Consider the following 21,491-nt stretch of genomic DNA (forward strand, 5'->3'; position numbering starts at 1 on the left):
GCCTCCAGCCCCCCCCAGCACCCCCAGGATATTTGGGAGCTGCAGGGTTGGCTCTGAGGCTGCAGCAAAGGCTCCTCAGAGTCTCCCTCCCTTTGCAAATCCCAGTCCTGAGGTTCAGCAGCTCTGGGGCAGCTGCTTCCCAGGCCTGGAGTGGGGCCCTCTCCCTGCATCCTCCCCATGCCCGGATCATCCCTGTTCCTGGATCCCCACGCCCTCCCTAACCCTGGGTTATCCCTTTCCCTGAATCCCCACATCATCCCCATCCGTGCACCCTCCCCATTCCTGACCCTAACCCTTCACCCTCCTGGGTGCCATGTCTGTCCATCCCATCCCATCCCATCCCATCCCATCCCATCCCATCCCATCCCATCCCATCCCATCCCATCCTCCCCAACTCTGCATCCTCCTCATCCCATCCCTGCATCCTCCTCATCACCCCAGCCCTGTATCCTCTCCATCCCTAAGCCCATCCACGCATTGCCCCCATCCCGACCCTCTCTCCATCCCGACCCTCTCTCCATCCCGACCCTCTCTCCATCCCAGCCCTCTCTCCATCCCAGCCCTCTCTCCATCCCAACCCTCTCTCCATCCCAGCCCTCTCTCCATCCCAGCCCTCTCTCCATCCCAACCCTCTCTCCATCCCCCCATCCCGGCCCTCTCTCCATCCCAGCCCTCTCTCCATCCCGGCCCTCTCTCCATCCCAGCCCTCTCTCCATCCCCCCATCCCAGCCCTCTCTCCATCCCCCCATCCCAGCCCTCTCTCCATCCCAACCCTCTCTCCATCCCGGCCCTCTCTCCATCCCGGCCCTCTCTCCATCCCAGCCCTCTCTCCATCCCAGCCCTCTCTCCATCCCGGCCCTCTCTCCATCCCAGCCCTCTCTCCATCCCGGGCTCTCTCCATCCCCCCGTGCACCGCCGCCTCTCCCGGCTCCCCTGTGCGGCGTGCTGCCGATGGTACAGCCCTGCCCGCAGCGCCCGCTGCTCCGGGGACGTCGCTGGCGGGCGAAGGCAGCGGCTGCGGGGGCTGCGGGGGCTGCGGGGGCTGCGGGGGCTGCGGGGGCCGCATCCGGCCCCGACACCTGCCGGCAGAAGGGCTGGAGGGGACCCCGCGCCCGGCTCCGTCCCGATCCCTCCCGCGGTGCAGGCAGGAGCCATGACCCAGGGGAAGGTAGGAGGGCGGCCGGAGCGGGCAGGACGAGCCCGTCCCTGTTGCATAACGGCGCGTTTGGAGGAGGAAAGGGGGCTGGAGGGAAGGGCTCTAAGGAGCAGAACCACGGGTGGAAGGGGCAGCCGGGCAGCCGGGCACGGAACCTGCCACGGGGCTGCAAGGGGCTGGGGGTGGAAGGGGCTGGGGGGCTGGTTTTGGGGTTGGGGGCTGGTTTAGGGATGATTTTGGGATTGGAGGCTGCTTTGGGGTTGGTTTTGGGATCGGGGCTGCTTTAGGGGTGATGGATGCACAGCTCAAACCCTGCTGGACCTGTGGCCGTTTTTACCCCCCTGCGCCCCCCAAATCCCGGGTGCCGGGGGCTCCGTGAGCTCTTTGTGCTGTCCCACCCCCGTCCCCACCTGGCAGCACCTCCTGCCCGGCCCGGGGGCTCTGGATTTTGGGGATTTTGGGGTTCTCCAATGCTCTCAGACCGAGGAGGGGGGGTTGTGGATCCTCTGCCAGCTCATGCACCATCGCCATGGCAACGCTCTGGCTGCAGCTCCATCCCTCGGCATCTCCTTGGGAATCTGGGGGGGTGGTGGGGGGCGCTTGTATGAACTCGGCCCCCTCAACCCAAGGGACAGGGAAGGACAGGGAAGGACAGTCCCTGGGGCTGGCAGGGGAGGTGGCACAGCCGGACGTGCCCGTGGGACAATCCCAGCCCGGGCCCTGCTGTCTTTTCAGACCCCAGCTGGGGCGCTGCTCGCTCCGCTCTGTTAACGCCCGCTTGCTCTGGGGCTCGTGGCCGTTGCAGCCCCCCGGAGCTGTGGGGACGCCCCCCGGGGCTGAGCCGGCTCCTCCGTGGGCAGCAGAGTTTATCCTGGCAGTTTATCTATGCCAGGCCCATCGGGAAGGTTAAAGGGATCATGTTCCCAAGGAGAGGCGAGTGCTCAGGTGGCCCCACGTTGGCTCCTTGCTGCAATCCCAAGTCCTTGGAATGCTGGGAAGCAGCAGAGCTGAGCCTCCACACGGGCAGAGAGGAGAAAATTCTGGAGGGCCAAAGCAGAGCATTCCTGGGAGCAGCTGAGCCAAAATGGGGGTAAATGGGAATGAAGAGCCCAGGATTTTCTGCCCAGGAACTGAAAGCTCTTTTTAAGGAGCAATGTAGGGCGTTTGATGAGAAGCAGAGAATTCCCTGGATGGTTTTGGTGTCACGTTGAGCCCGAGGCACCGCGGGGGCTCCGTGTCTCCCCTCAGACCCCCCTACCTGGAACTTCTCATCCCAATGAGCACCTCCAGGGCTTTCCCATCTCCCCTGAGTCATGGATGCCCTTCCTGGGGGTGCAGGGATGGGCCCGTGTCCAGTGCCCAGGAATGGCTGGGGGCTCCCAGTTCCCGTGGGGCTCCCAGTTCCTGTGTGGCTCCCAGTTCCTGTGGGGCTCCCAGTTCCCGTGGGGCTCCCAGTTCCCGTGGGGCTCCCAGTTCCTGTGGGGCTCCCAGTTCCCGTGGGGCTCCCAGTTCCTGTGTGGCTCCCAGTTCCCGTGGGGCTCCCAGTTCCTGTGGGGTTCCCAGTTCCTGTGGGGCTCCCAGTTCATGTGTGGCTCCCAGTTCCTGTGGGGCTCCCAGTTCCTGTGGGGTTCCCAGTTCCTGTGGGGCTCCCAGTTCATGTGGGGCTCCCAGTTCCCGTGGGGCTCCCAGTTCCCGTGGGGCTCCCAGTTCCTGTGGGGCTCCCAGTTCCTGAGCCCTTTTCCAGAACCTGTCCGTGCCAGCTTCTCGTCCAGGGCGGTTTCTGGGATGCTTTTACTCAGATCTCTCTCTCTCTTTGCCCCTTTCTGTGCAGCTCTCTGTGAACAACAAACCCCCCGGCTCTGAGGGGCAGGGGGACAAGAAGGACAATGCCACAGCCCCCCCGGCTCCTCCGTCCTATGAGGAGGCGACAGCGGGAGAAGGGATGAAATCCGGGGCTTTTCCTGCCCCGCCCACGGCCCCGCTCCACCCCAGCTGGGCTTACGTGGATCCCAGTAAGTCCCTGCATGGCTGTGCTGGGGTGAGCCCTGGGAGAGGGGCAGAGATCCCCCCAGGAATGGAGAGGAGAGAGGGAAGCAGGACAAGAGGGGGAGCAGGGTAAGAGGGGGAGCAGGGATGTGCTGCCCGGTTTGGCCCAGGGTGGAGGTGCAGCCGTGAGCTGTGAGCCTCTGTCTGCACAGGAGAGTCTCTATCAATGGCTAAAAGTTTCCATCTGCACATAAAAGTCTCCATCTGCAGAGGAAAGTCTGTGTCTGTAAATAAAAGCCATTCCAGCCATCCCAGAGACCTCACTCCCTTCCAGACGTGGGAGTAAACTCCTTCCCAGTCCCATGGTGGGAGAAATCCCTATTCCCAGCTCACTGCCCTGGGAGATCCCAGCTCCCGGGGCTGGAGGGAAAGTCCTGGAGCAGCTGGATCCCCCCACCCCCTCCTGCAGCTCCTGCTCAGCCCCAGCTCTCAGAGCAGCTGAGGTGGCACAATTGGTGTCACAATTGGTGTCACAGCCCTGAGTGTGGCTGTTGGCAGAGCCAGGGAGGCTGGGACACGGCTGGGGCCAAAGGCTGGATTGTTCCAGCATCCTTGTGGCCCTTCCTGGGCAAACCAGCAGCTTTTCCAACAGCCAGAAGCTCCCTGGAGCTTCTGCTGGGCCCTAGCAAAGGACAGAGCCCTGGCTGTGCCCAGGGAGTGGCTGCAGGCTTGCAAGTGGGGCTGGAGGGGGATGGGGGGGCTGGGAAGTGACCCTGGGGGTGGCTAAGTGCTCACTCAGCACAGCTCCAGCCAGAGAAAACGCTGGAACTACGGGATTTAGGGATGCCTGAGCTCTTGTCCTGCTCCATCCCTTGCTGCCTGTTGTGTCCAGCTGCAGGGATGGGATCCCTGGGGAAGGGGAAGGAGTGAAAACATCCCCTGCTGTGTCTGTGCTGGCATATTCTGATGTTTCTCAGCCTTCCCCCTAAGGAACAGGATAAATCCCCCCAGGTTCCTCTGGGGATCATCTGGATTTTTCTGCTGTTGTGATGAATTAGGGTGGGTGAGGCCCAAATGGGGTGGGATGGGGTATTTGGGTTTAGGGGGTGGGATGGGGTATTTTGGGTTCCCAGATGGGAAACCCCCTCTATGGGATGTGTCACACCTTACTGGGAGCAGCTGGAGAGAAGGGATGTGGATTTGGGGTTGTTTCTGTGACCATGACCTCAGGACACTCTGTCCTGCCGTGGCCTTGGATGGGGGGACAGAGGTGGGGACACCAGGAGGGAGGAGGATGAAACCCTCTGGATGCTGGGAGGGAGGGAGGGAGGGAGGAGGGTAAAACCCTTCAGCTCCTCCGGGGCACTGAGGTGCCAGCTGGGTGTTTAGGGGCAGTTTGGTGTTTAGGGGCCAGTTTGGTGTTTAGGGGCCAGTTTGGTGTTCAGGGGCCAGTTTGGTGTTTAGGGGCCAGCTGGGTGTTTAGGGGGCAGTTTGGTGTTTAGGGGCCAGTTTGGTGTTTAGGGGCCAGTTTGGTGTTTAGGGGCCAGTTTGGTGTTCAGGGGCCAGCTGGGTGTTTAGGGGCCAGTTTGGTGTTTAGGGGCCAGTTTGGTGTTTAGGGGGCAGTTTGGTGTTTAGGGGCCAGCTGGGTGTTTAGGGGCCAGTTTGGTGTTTAGGGGCCAGTTTGGTGTTTAGGGGCAGTTTGGTGTTTAGGGGCCAGTTTGGTGTTTAGGGGCCAGCTGGGTGTTTAGGGGCCAGCTGGGTGTTTAGGGGCCAGCTGGGTGTTTAGGGGCCAGTTTGGTGTTTAGGGGCCAGTTTGGTGTTCAGGGGCCAGCTGGGTGTTTAGGGGCTGGGACTGCTTTGGTGCAGGAGCCTTGGAAGTGTCCCAGGGATTCTCCTGGCCCCAGGTACTCTGGGACCCGTGAGGGATCTGGGAGAACACGCAGGAGGTTCAGCTCCAGTGGGGCAGGAAGGAAGGACCAAGGGATTTATTGACAGCAGAACAGCAGCAGAGACTTGTTTCCTGCTGGGGGCACCTAAGTGAGGCTCCTGCTTTTTGACCAGGAAAACAGGAGAAAATCAGGATCAGGACCTTGAGTTTGGCGCTCCTGGTGTCTGCCCTGAGACTGAGAGGGCCTTTGCTCCATCTTCCTGAAGGATTTGGGTATCCCTGAGCTCAGAAGCTTTAGGAGGAGGGGAGGCATCTGTGGACCAGGCAGGGACAGGAATGTAAAGCAGGAAAATCACACAGAAATCCTTCTGTGGAAAGCCAGCAGGGGGGACTTCAGTGACACAGGAGGGGACATCAGCAAGGGAAGCAAAGAGGCCACAGAATGATCACAGAGTCATGGAATGGTTTGGGTGGGATGGGACCTTTAAGCCCATCCCGTCCCACCCCTGCCACAGGCAGGGACACTTCCCACTGTCCCAGGCTCCAAGCCCCATCCAGCCTGGCCTGGGACACTGCCAGGGATGGGGTAGGGGAAAGCAGCAACAGGAGCTTCCGTTCCTGCTGGGGCAAAGCAGAGATGACTTGTGCAGGGATTTGAGGCTTTGGGGGAAGGTTTTTCTCACTGGTAGCATTGGAGCTGTTTCCTCCTTTTTCAGGCTCGGTGCTTAACTGATTCCTGAGTCCCGGCATGGAAATGGGATGGAGGGCTGGAGCTCAGGGAGCTGCCAGGAGCTGCTCTCGGAGCAGGGACGTTGTTGACAAAAGCCACGATGCAAACCCAGCTCAGGAGAGCAGCGAGGGAATCCTCCTGCTCCGCTGGGAGTGCTGAGTCACGGCTGCTCTGGGGATGCTCTAACATCCAGTGAAAGGAGAGCAAGGGATGATCCCAGCCCCCCCACTGCTGGGAAGCTTTGGGAAGGTTTCAGACAAGGATTCAGCCTGATGTTGGGCTGGTTTGTGGGAATGTTCCCCCTCTGTTCCCAGGGATGGTCCTCAGGAGCCGCAGGAGCGGGAAGGGAGCAGAGGAACGCTGGGGAATCTGGGGCACCTGAGCTGTGATTGCTCCCTGGGCTCAGGTCCTGCAGCTGGGGGGGGATTTGGGGTGGGAGCTGCTCCTTTGGCCTCTCTGCAGGCACCAGCCCCAGCTACGGCAGCGGGGGGTACCCGGGGGACACGGAGCTGCTCACGACCTTCAGCTGGGACGACCGGAACGTGCGCAGGGTGTTCATCAGGAAGGTGAGGGAGGGACACGTCCCTCGCCCTCTGGGCTGCCAGAGCTGGCCCCCAGCCCTTGGAGGGCCTGGCTGTGCTGGGCTCTGGGATCCATGGATCACCACCTCTCCCTGCAGGTTTACGCCATCCTGATGGTCCAGCTCCTGGTCACCGTTGTCATCGTGGCTTTCTTCACCTTCTGGTGGGTGCTGGGTGTGTCCTGAGCCACCTGGGCCCTGGGCAGGTTCCTGGGGCTGTGTCACACCTGGATTCTTTCTGAGTATTCCAATAGAAAAGCAAAGCTGAGGGAACACTCGGAGGTCCCTCAGTCCTTTTGCTCCCATTCCCACCCAGCTCGGGGTTGGATCATCCATCCTGGGAGCTCCTGGGTTTTCCCTGCGGGAGTTACCAGATCCCAGCTCCAGGGGCTGGCCCGCCTCCCCTGCTCATCCCCCTCTCCAGCTCGGATGACCGAGCGCTCTGGGTGTGTGTGGCTCATGTTGCCTCCAGAATAAATAATGGATCGGCCAGCCTGAGGATTTGGGCTCCTGATCCCCTGTGGGAGCCACTCCCAGCCAGCTCCAGTGTGGAACTGGGGGAGCAGCACTGCCCTTCCCACCTGGCAGCTGGAATTCCTCTCCACAGGCCCAGGCTGCCGCGAGGGTTCCCCCAGGGCTGGGTTTTTAATCCCCGTGCTAGAGCTGTTCCTGGGGTCCTTGAGCAGGGAGCTCTGAGGGACTGGATTCTTCCTGCTCAGGATCTTTCCTTCTGTCTTGCAGTGAACCAGTCAAGGGCTACATCCAGACCCACTCCGCCTGGTACTGGGCTTCCTAGTGAGTATCCCTGGCTTTTCCTGCAGCCTGTGTGCTCCAGACAGCCTGGATGGGGCTGTGGGGCTGTGGGAAGGGTCTCCAACACTTCCCAAACACTTCCCTGTCCTGCATGTGAAGCATCACTCCAGGGTGTCCAGGGACAGCTGGGGAAGGTCATGGAATCGTGGGGTGGGTTGGGAGGGAGCTTAGAGCCCACCTAGTGCCTCCCCTGGGTGGGCAGGGACGGCTCCCACCATCCCAGGCTGCTCCAGCCCCAGGGTCCAGCCTGGCCTTGGGCACTGCCAGGGACCCAGGGGCAGCCCCAGCTGCTCTGGGCAGCTCTGAGCCTGAGCTGAGCAGATGGGAAATGTCACCTGAAAGAGCAAGAGGCACGGGAGAGGAGAGCTCCAAACCCTTCCCCAAAAATGGCTCTAGAAACCAGGGTCGAAATAAAAACCTGCAGGAAGCCAGAGAAAACTGGGGCGTTTCCAGGGAAAGTGTGGAAACTCCTACATGAGACCTGGAAGGATGTTCAGGGTACCTTAGAGGCTTGATTTTGGGAAGGTCCCTTAGGAAGCTCCAAAGATCTCCTTGCAGAGCTTTCAGGAAAACACTGCAGAACCCCGTCTGACACCTGGAAGGATATTCAGGGCACCATGGAGGCTGAATTTGGGGATTTTCCCCTTGGAAGCCAGGTGGTTGTTGGGGTTTCCATTACATAATATCCACTGGATAATGGGGGGGTGGGTTTGGAGGTGTTGTGATGTTCCTGGCCATGTCTGAGTGGGGGCTCTCACTCCTGGGGCTCCATCCCAGAGCCCCGAAATTGGGATGCCATTCCTTGGTCGCCCAGCCCAGCCCGGAACGGAGCTCCCAGGTGCTGGCAGCTCCGTGGTTTCCGGGCTGCTGGCAGGGTCAGTGCAGCTCAGTAAGTGTGAGGTGAACTCAGCTTTAATCAGTTCACACCCAAAGCTGGAGATGAGGCACCGGCTTATGTAACCTGGGAGAACTCTCCAGGCAGCAGCGACGGGAGCATCCGGCAGCTCCGGGGCACCAGGAGGGGACCAGAGGTGCTCCAGAGGGCAGCTGGGCTTGGAGAGGCAGTGCCACCTCCCAGGGGACAGGGAGAGGGGGCTCAGCCGTGCTCAGGTCCCCACCTTGGCCTCGGGGGTCACCTCTTCCAGCTCCCTGCCCAGGTGGAGTTTATCCCCTCCTATTTCCCAGGAGGACACCCTTGGGGCAGCTGGGGGGGCTCTCCTGGGGGAATTCCCCCCTGGTCATTGTCCCCCGGTGCCCAGGTGAGACCCCACCTGCAGAGCTGCTCCAGCCCTGGGGGCCCGCACAGGGAGGATGAGGAGCTGCTGGAGAGAGCCCAGAGGAGGCCACGGAGCTGCTCCAGGGCTGGAGCCCCTCTGGAGCCCGGCTGGGAGAGCTGGGGGTGCTCACCTCACCCCAGGCAGGGCTCAGAGCCCCTCCAGGGCCTGAAGGGGCTCCAGGAGAGCTGCAGAGGGACTGGGGACAAGGCAGGGAGGGACAGGAGCCAGGGAATGGATTGCCAGTACCAGAGGGCAGGGCTGGATGGGAGATTGGGAATTGGGAATTGTTCCCTGGCAGGGTGGGGAGGCCCTGGGATGGATTTCCCAGAGCAGCTGGGGCTGCCCCTGGATCCCTGGAAGTGCCCAAATTCAGGCTGGACAGGGCTTGGAGCAGCCTGGGACAGTGGGAGGTGTCCCTGGCATGGCAGGGGTGGGATGGGATGGGATGGGATGGGATGGGATGGGATGGGATGGGATGGGATGGGATGGGATGGGATGGGATGGGATGGATTTTAAGGTCCCTTCCCACCCAGGCCATTCCATGACTTTGATGTTTTTTCACTGCCCAGTGAGCCAAGCCCTTCCCTTGATTCCAGTGTCCCCAAATGTTTTTCCCGCTCTGTGCCTGGGTCTCCTTCCTAACCAGAGACCTCTGGAAAATAAACCTGGGAGCCCCAGGATGTTTTCCCACAGCTGGGGTGGTGCCTCAGCCAGGGGATGGGTGACCCCGCTGGCTCTGTGCTCCCAACAGCCTCTTTCCAGCTGCTCAGCCGTGTCCAGTGTGGCTTTCCTGGTTTCCCAGTGGGAGGGCAGGCCCAGCTTTATCTCTGTGCCCTGGCTCTCGTGGCCCTGGGCTCTGCCTTGGCCGAGGGTCAGTGGCTATCGGGAGCCATCGGCACTGCTGCCCCGGGGGAAGCAGGGGAGCAGCTTCCAGAGCCTGGAAAAACACCCAGCTGCGGGCAGGAGAGCCTCCTTCAGCTCTGGGGCTGCTGTGCTTTGAGAGGGGTCAAGTGCTGGGAGGTAAAACCTGCCAGGACCTGGGCGGGGCTGGGCAGCCGCGGCACCTTGGGCTCTGCTGAGCCGGGAGGATCCTCCTGCCCTGGGTTTGGCCCTGAGTCCTTTTCTGAATGGATCCTCCTGCCCTGAGCCCTTCCCCGAGCAGCCCCTCCTGCCCTGAGCCCTTCCCCGAGCAGCCCCTCCTGCCCTGAGCTCTTCCTCAAGCACTCCAGCAGGGGAATCCTGGAATGGGTTGGGTTGGAGGGACCTTAAAGTCCATCCAGTGCCACCCCTGCCATGGACAGGGACCTTCCACTGTCCCAGGTTACTCCAGTCCCTGTCCAGCCTGGCCTTGTGCACTTCCAGGAATGGAAAATCCAAAAATTCCCATTCCTGGCAGGATGTGCCATGGGAGCAGCTCCCTCCTCCAGCACAGCTCTTCCAGGCCTGCCTGAGCCCCGTCACTTTTCCAGCCCTTGGTTTAAGAACCTCCAGCCTTGACACCCTCAAGCTAGAAGGGGTTTGGAAACGAGGGGCAAAGCCTGGCAGCTCCGTGTGAGAAACTCACAGAACCACGGAATCTGGGATTGTGAGGGTGGGGAAAGCCCCCGGAGATCATCGAGTCCCACCACCAGCCCTCCCCTCACCGCCGGCCGTGTCCTCCAGCGCCACATCCACAGGCTTTGGGCACCTCCAAGGATGGGATTCCACCACTGCCTGGGCAGCCCCCTCCCATGCCTGACCTCCCTTTCCACGAAGGAACGTTTCCCAAGAGCCAGCACAAACCCAGTTCCTGCCCTGTTTGTCATGGACACATTTGGGTGCTCCCCAGGGTCTGAACCCGACCTTGGCTCTGCTCTAAATCCAGCCCTCGGCTTCTCCAGGGGTGTTTTGTCCCAGCCCGGGTCAGGCACATGCAGAGGAGGCCCTTGAGGGCAGGAGGGAGTTAGTGAGGGGGAGCAGGGGTGGGAGCCACCCTGATCCACGCCTGCTGGCTGTCTGCGCTGCCAAGATCCCCATCTCAGGGAATTCCCCCCTGCACCACCCCCCCAGGCTGCTTCTCCCCCCTGAGCTCTCCCTCTCTCCTTGCAGCGCCGTGTTCTTCGTCACCTACCTGATCCTGGCCTGCTGCTCCGGGCCCAGGTAAAGGGGAGGCTTTGGGAGCTGGGACAGCCTGGGCAATGCAGCAGGAATGTTTTCCTCAGCTTCCCAGCTCTCTTAGGGCCAGGGATGCAGCTGCTGTGTTTCCATGGGATCGTGGAATGGTTGGGGTTGGGAGGGACCTTAAAGCCCATCCAGTGCCACCCCTGCCATGGCAGGGACACCTCCCACTGTCCCACGGTGCTCCAAGTCCCATCCAGCCTGGCCTTGGGCACTTCCAGGGATCCAGGGGCAGCCCCAGCTGCTCTGGGGAACCTGTTCCAGATGCTGGGAACATCTGTTCCAGGCCTTGGGTTGCTGCAGCTCAGGAGTCCAATTGCAGCTGTGACTTCCCGGCAGAAACATTCCCCCGTTTGCAGCTCTGGATTGTGGGAATGAAACATTCCAGAGGATGCTCCGGTCAGCTCCCAGTGGAGCAGGAATATCCTGGGGACCTTGGTCCTGCTGGCCCCGGAGGACCCCGAGTGCCCTGTGGCTCCCAGCAGGGTCAGTGTGCCCTGCACTGCCCGGCACCTGTGCACAGGGCACCAATTACCAGCGTGGGCAGGAGTGACCCAGCAGGGTCATTAAGGGCCATTAATTACCCTCACAGTCACTAATTACCCTCATGGTCAGGGATTGCCTGGCACAGCCCCTGCTGACTGGCCCCTGTTTCCTTTGCAGGAGATACTTCCCATGGAATCTGATCCTGCTCAGCATCTTTGTGAGTAGCACATCTGGCCAACATCTGCCCTGGGGTCCAAGTGGCTCCAAGGACACGCACAAGGCTGGAATTCCTGGGGAAAAGTGGGAATTTCGTCCTCTTATTATCCCGTGCTTGGGCTGAGGAGCTGTGGTTGCACTTGGATGGGAGAAGCTGGGAAAAAAGGGAGCCTCTGTTTGCTAAAAAATTGCAAAAAATAATCTGTGGAGTCTGGTGGGAACTGGGATTGGAGCTGGGCTGAGAACTGGGATGGGAACTGGAGTGGGAACAGGGATGGGAGCTGGGATGTGCTGGGATGGGAGCAGGGATGGGAGCAGGGATGTGGGATGGGAGCAGAGATGGGAGCAGGGATGTGGGATGGGAGCAGGGATGTGGGATGGGAGCAGAGATGTGGGATGGGAGCAGAGATGGGAGCTGGGATGTGGGATGGGAGCAGGGATGGCAGCAGGGATGTGGGATGGGAGCAGGGATGGGAGCAGGGATGGGAGCAGGGATGGGAGCAGGGATGTGGGATGGGAGCAGGGATGGGAGCAGGGATGGGAGCTGGGATGTGGGATGGGAGCTGGGATGGGGGATGGGAGCTGTGTCCTGTGCAGGAGGGATGCAGGAGCAGGGGATGCTCCTGTGCTGTTTGCCCTCCCTCTGCCCTGTCCCGTGCCTATCAGTCACTGGAGGGTTCCCAGTGCTGCCCAGGTTCCTTCTCCCGGGAGTCTGAGAGGCTTCCCGGCCCTTTTCTCTGGCACTGAGGGGTTTCCTGTGGTGTCTGCTCCGGGACACGAGGGCACTAACCCGACTGTGCTTCCCCCCAGACCCTGTCCATGGCCTATCTCACTGCGATGCTCTCCAGGTGGGTTGGGCACTGTCCTGTGTCCTGTCTCTCCCTGAAAACATTCCTTATTCCTGAGGTACCTGGGCCGCCTGAGCTGCCTGGGGCTCCCAGCAGCCACACAAAGCTGGAGCTTCCCTCTGAAAACACTTCCCCAGGAAGGTTTCCAAGGCCTGTCCCTGTCCCAAGGGAGGCAGCACTGGGGGATTCCCACATCCCAAATCCTGCAGGAGAGCCCTGGAGGGCCAGGACAGGGCAGCACCTGGATGGGCTGGAGGTGACCAGCCAGTGATCCCACAATTCTCACTGGGCAGGTCCCAGGCAGGTGGGGCTGCAGTGAGCCAAGGAAATTTTTCCAGCAGTTTCAGGAATTTGTTCCCTTCCGCTCATTTGCACCAGGAAATCTGCTCCTAGCTCACGTGGGAGCCTGGAGAGAGGGACACGGTCCAGGGTGGGTGATGGATGTGTTGGGACAAAGAAATCCGCAGCCTCAGCAGCTCCAGGGGGAAAACTCCAGTGACTCCACACAGATCCCCCCGGGGAGAGCAGGACTGGCTTTTCCAAGGGCTGAGCCTGGCACTGCAGCCAAAATCCTGATCCAGCCTGGAAACCATTCCAGCCTGAGTCTGCGGCCCCTGTCCTGCTCCAATCCCTCCTTCCTGTGCTTTTCCAAAAGCCAGACTGGGCAGGAGCCCAGGGGCTGCTCCTTTGCTTTCCCCTCACGCTGCAGTGACTTTTGTCATCCTGGTTTTGTTAGCTCCCAGTCAGGATCTTCCCCATTCCCTGTCTGTCCGTGGACAGTGGGATTGGTGGAGTTGGAGCTGCTCTGAAGCTCTGGGAGGCCCAGATGGACCCTCCTGCCTTCCCTCCATCCTTCAAAACAGCAGGAAAACCCATCCAGCCTTTTTTCTCTCCTTCCTTTTTTAATGTTAGTGTGGGATGTTGGTAATTCCAGCGCTGTTTGTGCCCGTGGGATTTATGCTTTCCTTGCCCAGCTCCTGCCTGTCTGAATCCCCCTCTCCCATCCCTGTGGGAATGATCCAAACGTGGTTTTCCTGCTCATTTTGCAGTTACTACAACACCAAGTCGGTGCTGCTGTGCCTGGGGATCACGGCCCTGGTCTGTCTGTCTGTCACCATCTTCAGCTTCCAGAGCAAGGTGGGACTGTGGGCACCTCCCTGGGGAAGGGCACATCTGGGGCAGGACAGGGAGCCGGGGGAGCTGGGAGGGTCTGGAGGGCTCTGGGTACAGGAGCAGCCCGAGGGATGTGGGGAGGTTGGAGTGGATCAGGACACGTGCTAGGGAGGGATGTGGCTGGGATGTAAGTGGGGCTAGAAGATGCTGATAAATGGGAATAAAATGAGATTTTTTTGTGGATTGGGGTGGGAGCTAGAAGATGCTGATAAATGGGAATAAAATGAGATTTTTTTTGTGGATTGGGGCATGCCATAGGTGTAAATGGGACTGGAAGTTGCTGATGTGTGGGAATAGTCTGGGATGTGTGGAGGATTGGGATCTGTCAAGGATGTCAGTGGGGCTGGAAGAGGCTGCACGGTGGTAAATGGGGAATTTCCGAGGGTTGGGCTGTGGGATACAGGAGGACACTTGTGTGTGATGGATTTGGGATTCCTGGTGCGTGGCGGGACCCGAGCCCCTCCCTGTGGCACTGAGGGGGATTTGGGAAGTTGGCTCTGTGCCAGGGGGTGGCTGCTGGGATGGAGAGGCAGAAGCAGCTCCGGGTGCAGCCCTGGAACGGGAATTCCTCCCTCCCGCCCGCAGTTCGACTTCACCTCGTACCAGGGCGTTCTCTTCGTGCTGCTCATGGTGCTGTTCCTGGGGGGGCTGGTCCTGGCTGTCATCCTGCCCTACCAATATGTGAGTGACCAGCTGGGCCAAACTGGGCCAAACTGGGCGTGCTGGGAGGGGGGCCCAGCTCCCTGGAAATGGGCGGGAGCCCCCACGGAGGGATGGAGGAGCAGGGTCATTCCTTGGGATGGACCACGGTACGGCTCAAGGATGGAACTGGCCCAGGGCTGAGGACGTTTCCTGCTCTTCCTGGTGATGGAATCATGGAATGATTTTGGTCGGGAGGGACCTCAAAGCCCATACAATCCCACCCCTGCCATGGCAGAGACACCTCCCACTGTCCCAGGCTGCTCCAGCCTGGCCTTGGGCACTTCCAGGGATCCAGGGGCAGCCCCAGCTGCTCTGGGAAATCCATCCCAGGGCCTCCCCACCTGCACAGGGAACAATTCCTGCCCAATCTGCTCTCCTCTCCAGGTGAGCACCCCCAGCTCTCCCAGCCTGGCTCCAGCCCTGCAGCAGCTCCGTGGCCCCTTTGCTCCCAGTTCCAGTGAAATTCCCCCTGTGACTCCCACGGATGAATATATTTAAATTGTGCTCGTTAATTAGAATCATGGGGGATCCTAGGGAGGAAGGGACACACCGGGGTCATCGAGTCCAACTCCTGGTCCTGCCCAGGACATCCCAACAATCCCACCTTGTGCCTGGGCACTGTCCCAGTGCTCCTGGAGCTCTGGCAGCCCTGGGGAGCTGTTCCAGTGAAGGAAGATCCTTTTCCCAATATCCAACCCAAACCTCCCCTGACACAGATCCCCCAGCTGTTCCTTCAGGCAAATTAAAGCTGGGTCCGGCTCTTGGAATATTTGGTGTTTCTTCCAGTGGGATCAGCTGTGTTTGGGTAAATAAATCCATTCTGGGGGTGCTCCAAAGTGTTCCCACCACGAGAGTGCTGAGCCTGGGACATGTGGCTTCCCCACCCCTGGAAGTGTCCAAGGCCAGCTTGGACAGGGCTTGGAGCAACCTGGGATAGTGGGAAGTGTCCCTGCTCATGGCAAGGGTGGGATTGGGTGGGCTTTAAGGTCCCTTCCCACCCAAACCATTCCAGGATTCCAGGATTTCCACAGGACAGTTACTGGGGCCAAGTGCTGTTTGCAGTAAGGAGCACCTGATGGAGAAGTTTAAATGGCTACAAAGCCTCAGAGAGGGAGGAGCCGAGGCCCCGTGTCCTGCTCTGTCCACAGAAACCTTCCCAAAGCACTGTGCAAGCTGGAAGTGCTGCAAATCCAGCCTGCCTTTCAGGGCATTTCCCAGATTTCCCCCTCCACCTGGGAGCCAAGTCCCTTGGGAGTGAAGCCCTGCATAGCCCGATCTGTGCAGCTCTGACGGCTGTGCCCGTGTGTCCCTGTCCGTGTGTCCCTGTCCGTGTGTCCCTGTCCATGTCCGTGTGTCCCTGTCCGTGTGTCCCTGTCCGTGTGTCCGTGTGTCCCTGTCCGTGTGTCCCTGTCCATGTCCGTGTGTCCCTGTCCCTGTCCCTGTCCATGTGTCCGTGTGTCCGTGTGTCCCTGTCCATGTCCATGTGTCCCTGTCCGTGTCCGTGTGTCCCTGTCTGTGTGTCCGTGTGTCCCTGTCCGTGTGTCCGTGTGTCCCTGTGTCCCTGTGTCCCTGTCCCTGTCCATGTGTCTGTGTCCATGTCCATGTGTCTGTGTCTGTGTTCCTGTCCATGTATTCACATCTGTGTCCATGTCCATGTCCTTGTCCCTGTGTCCCTGTGTCCATGTCCCTGTCCCTGTGTCCCTGTCCCCGTGTCCCTGTGTCCCTGTGTCCCTGTGTCCCTGTCCCTGTGTCCCTGTGTCCCTGTCTCCATCTCCCTGTGTCCCTGTGTCCCTGTCTCCATCTCCCTGTCTCCGTCTCCCTGTCTCCGTCTCCCTGTCCCCGTGTCCCTGTGCCCGTGTCCGTGTCCTTCAGGTCCCGTGGCTCCACGCGATCTACGCTCTGCTCGGGGCTGGGATCTTCACCCTGGTGAGTGGCTGCTCCTGGGCTGCGGCAGGGAAGGAAGGGAGCCTGGAGCCCGGCAGGGAGCGGGCAGGGATTGCAGCTCGGGGCGGCCCCGGGGCGGCGATCCGTGCCGGGCACGGTGTGAGTGCCGGGCTGCCGGGGTGAGCAGTCCCGGCTGGAATGCTCCGCAGGGATCGCGGGGACACGCCAAAGGCGCCTCTGGAGGGGAGCGGGCAGAGCCGAGCTCGGCAGAGCCCCGGGAGCGGGGGGATCCAGGGATGAGGCTGCGCGGTCGGGTCGGGGCTGGGTGCGTGAGAGCGAGCCAAGGTTTGGGATGAGTTTGGCTCACAGAGGCGCAGAGAAACAGGGAATGCTGAGATGGGGATTAAGAGGCTTTAGGAGGGTTTGCACGGGCGGGAAAAGCCCTGGAGCTGGGCAGCTCCTCCAGGGAAAGGCTTGCCTTGCTCCCGGCGGTCCCTCCCCCGAGCGAGTCCCGGCGGTGCTGGGCCGGGAGCCGGCCGCGGGACGTGTCCGGGGAGGTGCCCGGGGCTCCCGGGGCCGGGGCTCGGCCCGGGGCTGCCCTGGGCTCCGAGGCGGTGCCCACTGGGCATGTTGGAAATCGGAGCAGTTGAGCAATTGCCTTTATCGCTCATAAAAGTCGCTCCAAGGGAGCGCGGGGAGCTCGGCGCTGATTCATGGCTCAGGATCCCTCTGTAAAATACAAAGGAGGCTTCAACATCTGATAATTACCCCATAAACATCAGTCAGAGGCTCGGCCTGGCCCTGCCTGGGCAGCTCGGCTGGGATTTGTTCTGGGGGGATAAAACAGCCTCTCCTGGAGGATGCTGCAGCCCCGGAGGGCTCTGGACCCCTGAGGGACAGCAGGATGGCAGAAGGAGGAAAGGGAGGGAGGGGAAAATGGTGGATTGCAGTCACACCTGGGATTTCTGGCGGTGCTGCTCCGGATCCTGCTGGGGCCAGGCCACCCTGTGACTGCCTCATTCCCTGGCAGGTGTTTCCCACCCGAGGGAAGTCTGGGAATAACAAGTTATGGCCTCTGGGAGAGGATGAGGAGGGAGGGTGGCTCCAGAGCTGGCCCTGGGATGGAGGAAGCCTGAGGGAAGAGGGCCTGGAGTGGGAGTTACACTCGGGGTTTGATTGTCAGGAGGGAAATGAGGGAAGGGGAAAGTTGCAGCTTGTTCTGAGCTCTTAAATTTTGGCTCCAGCACACAAAAAGGGGCTGCACTTTCATCCCGGGTTCAGGGAGGCAGCGGGGACTTCTCCTGTCATTAGAGCCCTTCTTGCCTCCCTGGGCCAAACCTCCCTGTCACTGTCCCGGGGCTTCCTCCTTTCCCTTCCAGTTCCTGGCCCTGGACACGCAGATGCTGATGGGGAACCGCCGGTACTCGCTGAGCCCCGAGGAATACATCTTTGGAGCCCTCAACATCTACCTGGACATCATCTACATCTTCTCCTTCTTCCTGCAGTTCTTTGGCTCCAGCCAGGAGTGAGGGCAGCGGGGCAGGACGCTCCCTGTGCTGGCAAATGCGAGGGGTTAAACTGGGGAGCAGAGGTGAAAGGGTTCAAAGCCGCCAGCCTGAGCCAATCCCTCCCTTTCTGGCCCATCCAACGCACGGAGGAGCCCCAGGCCCCTCCCGCAGCTTTGTACATTTGCTGCCAGGCCTTTGTGACCCAGAGAGCAAAGCAGGGCTGCAGTGTCGTGTCCCTTCTGCTCCCCCCGCTCCCGCCCAGCCCAAAGCAGCCCAGAGGCTGGGGGCAGGAGACCGGGACCTGCCTGGCCCCAGGGGCTGCTGGAGGTGCCCTCTGAGTCCTGCCCAGGGCTGTGACAAAACAACAGTGAGGGCAGCAGAGCAGGGACTTTGCTTAGATCCTGGCAGGAAAAGCAGCTGAGCCCAGGGAAAAGCCTTGGGGAATCCTTGCATTGCCCTGTTTCCCACAGTCCATTGGAGCTCGGTGGCCTCTGCGCTATTCCTGGTGGCTCCTGCTGTTGGAAACGTGGAGTGTGGGATCACGTAGCTGGATTTCAGTGCTCCAGGCACAGAGAACCTGTTTGTTCAGGACGTGCAGCTCTCTGAGGTCATCCCTGGTGCCACTGCAGGAAAAATTCCCCTGGATCCCTTGCATCTGGCTGAGTGCCCTTCCCTTCCCTTCCCTTCCCTTCCTTCCCTTCCCTTCCCTTCCCTTCCCTTCCCTTCCCTTCCCTTCCTTCCCTTCCCTTCCCTTCCCTTCCCTTCCCTTCCCTTCCCTTCCCTTCCCTTCCCTTCCCTTCCCTTCCCTTCCCTTCCCTTCCCTTCCCTTCCCTTCCCTTCCCTTCCCTTCCCTTCCCTTCCCTTCCCTTCCCTTCCCTTCCCTTCCCTTCCCTTCCCTTCCCTTCCCTTCCCTGGGTCCCTCCCAGGGGGATGTGCTGGTTCTCTTTGGAGTGTGGCTGGGATTTGGATCCCAGGGAAGGAATATTGCCAGGAAGTGGCAGAGAAGAGCTGGAGGAGTTTCCATGCTGGGAGATGCCATTCCATGTGGGAAACGGGCTGGGGTCCTGTAACCCACGCTGAGGCTCTGAACCCCTCACAGAACTGTCGTGGTTGCTCCAAATGAGCGTTCCTAAGGGGTTGTTTCCGGGGATGGAGGCCACTGGAACAGCAACGTTCCCTCTCCCTGGCTGTTTTCCACTTCTCCTCTCCCAGACGGGGATGTCAGCGCGGGCTCTGGATGTGCTCAGGTAACTTTCCACCGTGGCCACGCTCACATTCCCTGTCTGGGGCTCAGCTGGCTGATCTTGGGCTGTAAAGCTCCCCAGGGAGATAAGGGGCCTTTTGCTCTCATTCCAAGCGTGATCCTTCCTGCAGATAGCACCTGGTATCTCCCATCTCGCTGGGAATGCCGGCGCGTGCGTCAGGGAGCTGCCTCCAGCAATTCCTGCTGCACAGAGGCTCTGCCAGAACGCTGGAACGTTCCTGCTCCTTCTGCCCTGGGTTTTACCCCACACGTCCCGTCCTCCTGCCACACGTGTCCAGGGAAGGGCACTGTGCAGGGAATGGAAACGCTCCGGCCCCTCCGCGGCTGCAGCGAAGAGCAGAAGTGATGCCTTCCCCTTATCTTCCTCCCTAAAACACCCCCCCAAAAAACCCAACCACACCAAAAACCCCAGTCAGACACAAAAAACCCCAACCAGACAAAAAAATCTCATCCAGGTCAAAAAAACCCCAACCAGACCAAAAAACCCCAGTCAGACACAAAAAAACCCCAACCAGACAAAAACCCCCACAACCAGACCAAAAAATCTCTGACCAGACAAAAAAAAAAAAACCTAACTGGAACAAAAATATCTCATCCAGATCAAAAATCTCCAAACCAGACAAAGAAAAAAACAAACCCCAACCAGACACAAAAAACCTCAACCAGACCAAAAAAAATCTCACCCAGATCAAAAATCTCCCAACCAGACAAAAAAAACCCAACCAGACACAAAAAACCTCAACCAGAACACAAATATCTCATCCAGACACAAAAAACCTCAACCAGAACAAAAATATCCAGATCAAAAATCTCCCAACCAGACCAAAAAAAACCCCAGCCAGACCCGAAATCCCCAAGCAAAGCCGAGCTCTTTGTAGGGATGAAGGCCACCACGAGGTGATGCCAGCAGGAAGTTCATGCCCTGCTGGTTCCTGCTGAGGAGATCCAAATCCTTGGATTGCGGAGCAGGCAGGACTGGGAATTGCACGGGAGGCACCCTGAAAGTGGATGGAATAAGAGTTTCAAGAGGGAACTTCCCGGCCCTCAGCAGACTGGCTGGGCAGCCTTTCCTTGCTCACGGTTATTTCCTGTAGGGATTTGTGCTTTCCAGGCTTGGAGGGAGGAGTGTGGAGCTCCATGATGAGCTCTGCCTCTGAAATAGTCCCAGAACTCCTCCAAAATGCCCTGCTGGGAGCTGGGGAGGAACACACGGACCTGCAGCCCCCTCTGGAATTGTTCTTTTTCCTTCTGGTGTGGAGTAACTTTGCTGCTGCTGCTGCATCCTGGTTTATTGCTGATATCTCCTGCCTTTCTGCTGATATCTCCTGCCTTTCTGCTGATATCTCCTGCCTTTCTGCTGATATCTCCTGCCTTTCTGCTGATATCTCCTGCCTTTCTGCTGATATCTCCTGCCTTTCTGCTGATATCTCCTGCCTTCCTGCTGATATCTCCTGCCTTTCTGCTGATATCTCCTGCCTTTCTGCTGATATCTCCTGCCTTTCTGCCCCTGCATCCCAGCTTTTCTGCTCCTATTGGGAACACCTGGCATGACCCCGCTCCAGGCACCTGGCTGGGGGGCATTTCTACCCTCCTGTGTCCCTTGCACATGTCCTGGTCCCTTTTCCACACTGATCCCACCCCAGCCAGCCCTGCTGGATGCTGAGCACTGCCCTGCTCGGGGAGCTGGAGTTCCTCGGGAGGCTGAGGAATGTAGGATTTGGGGTGGGATGTGGAGGGCTGCTCCCCCTCCCCCTGTGTCCTCCACCCAAAATCCCCATCCAGCTCCATATCCCAGTCCTTTCGAGCGGTTGTTCCTATGATTTCACTGTAAATAGAATTTTGTATCTTCTCTGACTATTGCTAATAAATGGTTGCAAAACTGTGCCCGTGCCTGTTCCTGCTCTGGCTGTGCAGGTGCTGCTTCATCCCTCAAAATGCAAACAAGATCCTGGCACGGCCCAAAGGTCTAACGGAGCCGGGGTCGCGGCTTCCCCGGTGATGAGTGTGGAAAAGATCTCACAGCGAGCCATAAAAAGCACACGGATCTGGGACAGGTGCCGTGGATGGGGAATATCTGAGAACTGAGGGCCAAAGGGCTCCTGGAATGAGGGGTTTGCTCCCTTTCCCACTCGGTTTACGTGACCACAGGATTCAAAAATCAGTGAGTGGGGATAAGTTGTGGGAGGGCTCCAGCTCCAAGGGAATTTTCTGCGGGGCTGGAGAGCAGCCGGAGCTTTCCCAAGAGTAAATGGAAGAAAAAAAAAAATTCCTCCAGAGACAATTCACCACCCGAAATGAGAGCCTGCACTGGGAGAGGCAAACTCCCATCTCACTCCCTCAGCTCTGAAGGGATGATTGTCCAGGACAGAAAGCCCAAGGCAGCAGGTCTGTGCTTTTGGCAAGGAGTCAGACCCAAAATGTGGGAAATTTGGTTCCTGGGAAGTGATGCTGATGGATGGATGGGATGGGATTTAGGGGATGGATGGGATGGGATTTAGGGGATGGATGGGATGGGATTTAGGGGATGGATGGGGTGGATTTTAAGGTCCCTTCCCACCCAAACCATTCTGTGATCCCATGAAAACACAGAAGGGCCGATCCCGGGAGCAGGAGCCTTCCACCTTCATTTGTGAGCTCCAGGCGCCCTCTGCCCTTCACGCTGGGGTTGAAACCAGCAGCGAATGAAACCCAGGCTGCTGCGCCAGCTTAACCCTAAAGCTGTGCCAGGGCCCCCGGCCCGGGCCTCCCCCTCCTCTTGAACCCCCCTTGAACCGGGAACTTTCATTTTCTTCTGCTTTAAAACCTCTCTGAGCTGCAGCCTGC

General features: G+C 59.6%; 1 protein-coding gene across 1 annotated transcript; it reads left to right on the forward strand.

The window, feature by feature from the left end:
• Positions 1-1,023: 1,023 nt before the first annotated feature.
• On the forward strand, positions 1,024-18,111 carry FAIM2 (Fas apoptotic inhibitory molecule 2). The gene is made up of 12 exons (XM_053967373.1): positions 1,024-1,168; positions 2,988-3,168; positions 6,223-6,326; positions 6,440-6,504; positions 7,082-7,135; positions 10,519-10,569; positions 11,251-11,290; positions 12,100-12,137; positions 13,187-13,274; positions 13,896-13,991; positions 15,885-15,938; positions 17,276-18,111. The coding sequence occupies exons 1-12, from the start codon at positions 1,154-1,156 to the stop codon at positions 17,423-17,425; spliced, it is 936 nt and encodes a 311-aa protein (XP_053823348.1). The 5' UTR covers positions 1,024-1,153; the 3' UTR covers positions 17,426-18,111.
• The last annotated feature ends 3,380 nt before the right edge of the window (positions 18,112-21,491 follow it).

The sequence above is a fragment of the Vidua chalybeata genome, chromosome 30, assembly GCF_026979565.1.
Source record: "Vidua chalybeata isolate OUT-0048 chromosome 30, bVidCha1 merged haplotype, whole genome shotgun sequence".
NCBI lineage: Eukaryota > Metazoa > Chordata > Aves > Passeriformes > Viduidae > Vidua > Vidua chalybeata.